Source organism: Micromys minutus (assembly GCF_963924665.1).
Source record: "Micromys minutus genome assembly, chromosome: 15".
Classification (NCBI taxonomy): domain Eukaryota; kingdom Metazoa; phylum Chordata; class Mammalia; order Rodentia; family Muridae; genus Micromys; species Micromys minutus.
Genome location: NC_137984.1, coordinates 51477176 through 51481766, shown reverse-complemented (window position 1 = coordinate 51481766; position 4591 = coordinate 51477176). Strand labels below are relative to the sequence as shown.

The window sequence follows — 4591 nt, the reverse complement described above, 5'->3', positions numbered from 1 at the left end:
AGGCCCCCGCTGCCGGCCACCGAGGAAGCGCGGGTGGCGGCTGGCGGCTGGTGGCTGGGCGCGGTGTGTGTCCCGCGGTTCCACCATGTAAGTTTCTGTCCCCGCGTCCCAGCCTTGACTTCATGGCCGGACCCGACCGTAACGCCTTCTCGTTCTCTCCCGCAGGTCGAAGGTGTCCTTTAAAATCACGCTGACGTCGGACCCACGGCTACCGTACAAAGTGTGAGTGACAGGCGGGGCTGGAGTTGGCCGGGCCTGGCGGGATAGGGGACAAGAGGATGGGTGCGCTATTTCTGCTAAAAGCCAGCGCCGCTTGTTACGCGCTGTGTGGGCAAGTGCAATGGGAAGAACACTGGACAAGCAACCATTTTACTTGATTTAAAGGTTTTTACTTGGACCAGCTGTTACCGGATGTTAGGGAGGACTTCCCAAGTCTGGACTTTTGACAGGTCCAAACCTAACACTGTTAACTTTAGTTTTGTTGTTGTTTTGTTGTGTATAGAGATTCAACAACTTGGTGCCTGAGTGCTGAACCCCGAGTCACACACACACTTGAGTCTTCATAAAAAGTGCTTGGCGGGATTGGGAAATGTGAAGGGCCTTGTGTTCTTGTTGGGCCCTTATGCTTGAGCAGTTCAGCTGATGGTGTACACGGGTTAGCCATCTCGATCTTACTATGATTTTTGGGTAGACCCTTTTTGAGTTACTGCAACTGGAAGGCCTATGCTAACTGGCAAAAGACCAGGCTTCCCATAGATTTTATTCACGACTGATTTGGTGGCACCAAGGCCTAGCTAACTGAGCTGCCGTCATTTTCTGTAGCTTCCCATCTGTGATTCATTCAGCTTCATGGCCTGTGGTTCTCTTTACCTTTCCATCTCTAAAATGGTGTTCTTATCCCTCACCTCCCCAGTAAGGGCTCATTCTTTAAACTGTTGTCTTCAACGGCCATGTTCTCTTCCCCTAGATGATTTACTGCAGTGTCTCTTCCATAGTAACTCTTTAATCATTTGCCTGGTGGCTTTTTAATCTGTCATTTTTGCCTCCCTAGAGCCATTTCTTATGCAGATGATAAATCCTTCTCTTGAATGCATCCCAGAATTTGGTAGCTCCCTCTCTCACTTGGAGTATTTTGCTTGATGAAACACCAAATTTGTGTTCTCTGCACTTAACTCTGTTCCTGAAGAAAATTACAACAGCGGTGATGAGTTTTATGGGAACAAAACCAAAATCAAAAGAAACCCTCATGACTGGCACTGTCCTGTACGCCCCCAAAATTTCTTTTTCCTATCCTCAGAAAGTATTTTTTTCTTTTACTTTATATTATTTTTATGCTTGGGATTTTATTCCCCTCCTCATCTACCTTCCACATCCCATACTCCCCCACCCCCATCTCCATGAGGATCTCCCCACCCATCCACCCTGCCAGACCTCTAAACTCCAGTCTCTTAAAATAAGTGCATTTTCTCTGACTGAACCCAGACCTGAGAGCCCTCTGCTGTATCTGTGTTGGGGGGCTCATATCAGCTGGTGTATGCTGCCTGGTTGGTGAGAGATCTCAGGGATCCAGGTTAATTGAGACTGCTGGTCCTCTTACAGGGTCACCCTCCTCCTCAGCTTCCTCCAGCTTTTCCCTAATTCAACCACAGGGTCAGCAGCTTCTGTTGGCTGGTTGGGTGCAAATATCTGCATCTGACTTTCAGTGGCTTGTTGGGTCTTTCAGAGGCAGTCATGATAGGTTCCTTTTGGTGAGCCCTCCATAGCCTCAGTAATAGTGTCAGGCCTTGGGGCCTCTCCTTGAGCTGGATCCCCTTTGGGGCCTTTCCCTGGACCTTCTTTTCCTCGGCCCCCAAAGTCTGCCAGAGAACTTCAGCTGATAAACAATTTCAGCAAAGTGGCCAGATGTAAGATTAACTCAAATCAATAGCTTTATACAAATGATAAACAGGCTGAGAAAGAAATTAGGGAAACAACTCCCTTCACAATAGCCACAAATAATACAAAATATCTTGGGGTAACACTAACCAAAGGAGTATTTTTATTTTATTTCAAAATTTTCACAACTCCTTTTTCTGCCATTCAAAAGAAGTCAGGTTACTATACTTATTTTCATGGAACGCCCATAAATATCTCCCATGCATTCACCATAAAGAACATAGCTACTGTAGGCAAAGCCCCTGTCTACAGTCTGATTCCGCTCAGGAGTAAGGCAGGTTAAGTCAGGGCACGTATCTCTGGTTGTTGGTGCGTCCCACTGTACTGGACTGTGTGTGAAGGGCTCTGGGAAGCAGGCGCGGAGGGACGGGCGAGGGCAGTGTCAGTGTCTGGCCTGGAGCATTGACCACTCCAGTGAATGTACTGCAGCTGAATGAGCTTCCTTACCTATGCAGTGCTGTGTGCGCGTGTGTAAAGTCTGTCGGTGTTCTCCAGTACTTGCAAAATACTACTAAAACCTTTGTATTTAAACAGATGACTATTAGAAAATTTAGTTTTATTTTCTGCCTTACTAACCCCCAAAAGAAAATGAAGGAAAGGAAAACAAGATACCTACTTTAGTTATTAAGTAACTTTTGGAAGGAAAGATGCTAGCACAAAAAATTCATTTGCACTTCTGAAAGTCAGTACTCTATGGTGTGTCTTGAAAGGAGGCCAGCTTAGCCCTACAAATAAATGATCTGTGACAGTAGTTGACATTAGTGGTCATGTGAAAGCTAGAAGAGAAATGCTGGATTTTTTGTTTTCTCTGCTTGAGAAGTGTCTGCATTTTGTACTTAACACTTCTTTAAATAAATAAACAAACAAACTTGGATCAGAGGCAACAAAATAGAGTGGGGTATGGAGAAGTTGACCTTGCTGACAGCCATCTCCCCTGGACACAGACATACCTGTAGTCCCAGTGATTGTGAAGCAGAGGCAAGCATAAGTCTCTGGGTGGGAGACTAACCTGACACCCTGTCTTTAAGAAGAGAGAATTCATCTAAGTGTCTGCTCATGGCCTGCACTTGTATCAGCCAGGGTGAGGCCATGGCTTGGTTTCTGAAGAGCACAGGCTACTTTTGCAGAGGATGCAGGTTCAATTCCAGGCACCCACATGTTGGCTCATAACTGGCAGTGACTCCAGTTCCAAAGAATCTGATGCCCTCTTCTGGCCTCTGTGAGCACTTCAGCACATGTGTACACATAGACCCAGGCACATACACATAACATACAATAAACTTTAAACACACATAAACATAAAAAGAAAGAGAAGGCGGAATTCTGCTTGCAGGTTGCTGGTTTTCACACGGAGCTTTGGTTCTGTGATGGTTTACATATACTTAGCCCAGGGAGTGGCACTAGTAGAAGGTGTGGCCTTGTTGGAGGAAGTGTGTCACTCTGGGGGTGGACTTGGAGACATTACTCCTAACTGCCTGAGGATGCTCAGTCTGTTCCTGGCTTCCTTTGGATGAAGATGTAGAACTCTCAGCTCCTCTGCACCATACCTGCCTGGATGCTGCCATGCTCTCACCTTGATGATAATGGACTGAATCTCTGAACCTGTAAGCCAGCCCCAATTAAATGTTGTCCTTTATAAGACTTGCCTTGGCCATGGTGTCTCTTCACAGAATCAAACCCTAAGATAGGTTCACTGTCTGGACTTTGCTTTTCTAGTGTTTTGTTTTCAGCATCAGTGTACAGAATGCTGCCTTAAAAACAGACACCCCTCACAGCCCCCAAACAAATAGTCCCCATTTGCAATGAAATGACTCTCATGAAATTCTTCTCTACTTGTTGCAGTCTCAGTGTTCCTGAAAGTACACCGTTCACAGCTGTGCTAAAGTTTGCAGCAGAAGAAGTAAGTGTGGGTTCTAACGGTGTCTCTGAATGTTTAGTGTATTTCTGGCTTTTGTCTTTTGTGTATTTGTATGTGCTATACCCTTTTCCTTTCTCCTCAGTTTCCTGTCCTTCATTACTGGGAAAAGCCCAGGGAAAAGTTAATCTATATTCTAGTTAGAAAACAGTGACTTGAATAAGCTAACTCATCTGTCTAATGCAGCAGATGAAAAGTGTAGAGTTTGATTGTAGTGAATATACCAGTTTCTTTAAGAGTTGATTATTCTAACCACTTGACTTGGGTGTACCAGGTACGTATGTGTGCTTTTGGTAAGCTTTGGTTGTTTTGAAAAGTGTCTAGATTTTTAAAATGTTGGTTTGTTTTGGGTTTTTGTTTATTTAAGAAATGTGAGTTTTCTACATGGAATTATCAGAATTGTTTAAAAAGCATCTCTAGGCACAGCACTGGAAGTGTAGAGTAATCTGGGCCAGTGGCACCAGAGTATGATTTGTGAGGCTTCGGCTTTCTGATTTAGTGGAGGTGTTAGTCACCTACATGGCATAAAGGAAATACCTCAGTTCTTTTCTCCTCCCCCACCCCAGCCCCAAATAGTGGGACTGAGTCCCTTGTTGTGTGCATACCGAAGCTGTGTCTAACCCCAGCTCTAACACTGCTGTGTACTCTATGTAACCCCGCTCTTATGAAGTCCCTTCCGCTAATAGGGCTGCAATATTATTCTGTCCTTTCATGTTTCCTTGTGGATATATTGGCATGCTT

At 45.1% G+C, this 4591-nt stretch overlaps 1 protein-coding gene across 1 annotated transcript in view; it reads left to right on the top strand.

The window, feature by feature from the left end:
- UFM1 (ubiquitin fold modifier 1) overlaps positions 1 to 4591 on the top strand; it is a 7868-nt gene continuing 3277 nt past the window's right edge. The window contains exons 1-3 of the mRNA XM_080929600.1: positions 1 to 87; positions 166 to 222; positions 3778 to 3839. Coding sequence (XP_080785726.1) covers positions 86 to 87; positions 166 to 222; positions 3778 to 3839 — 121 coding nt within the window. The 5' untranslated portion in view covers positions 1 to 85. The remainder of the gene's footprint in view (positions 88 to 165; positions 223 to 3777; positions 3840 to 4591) is intronic.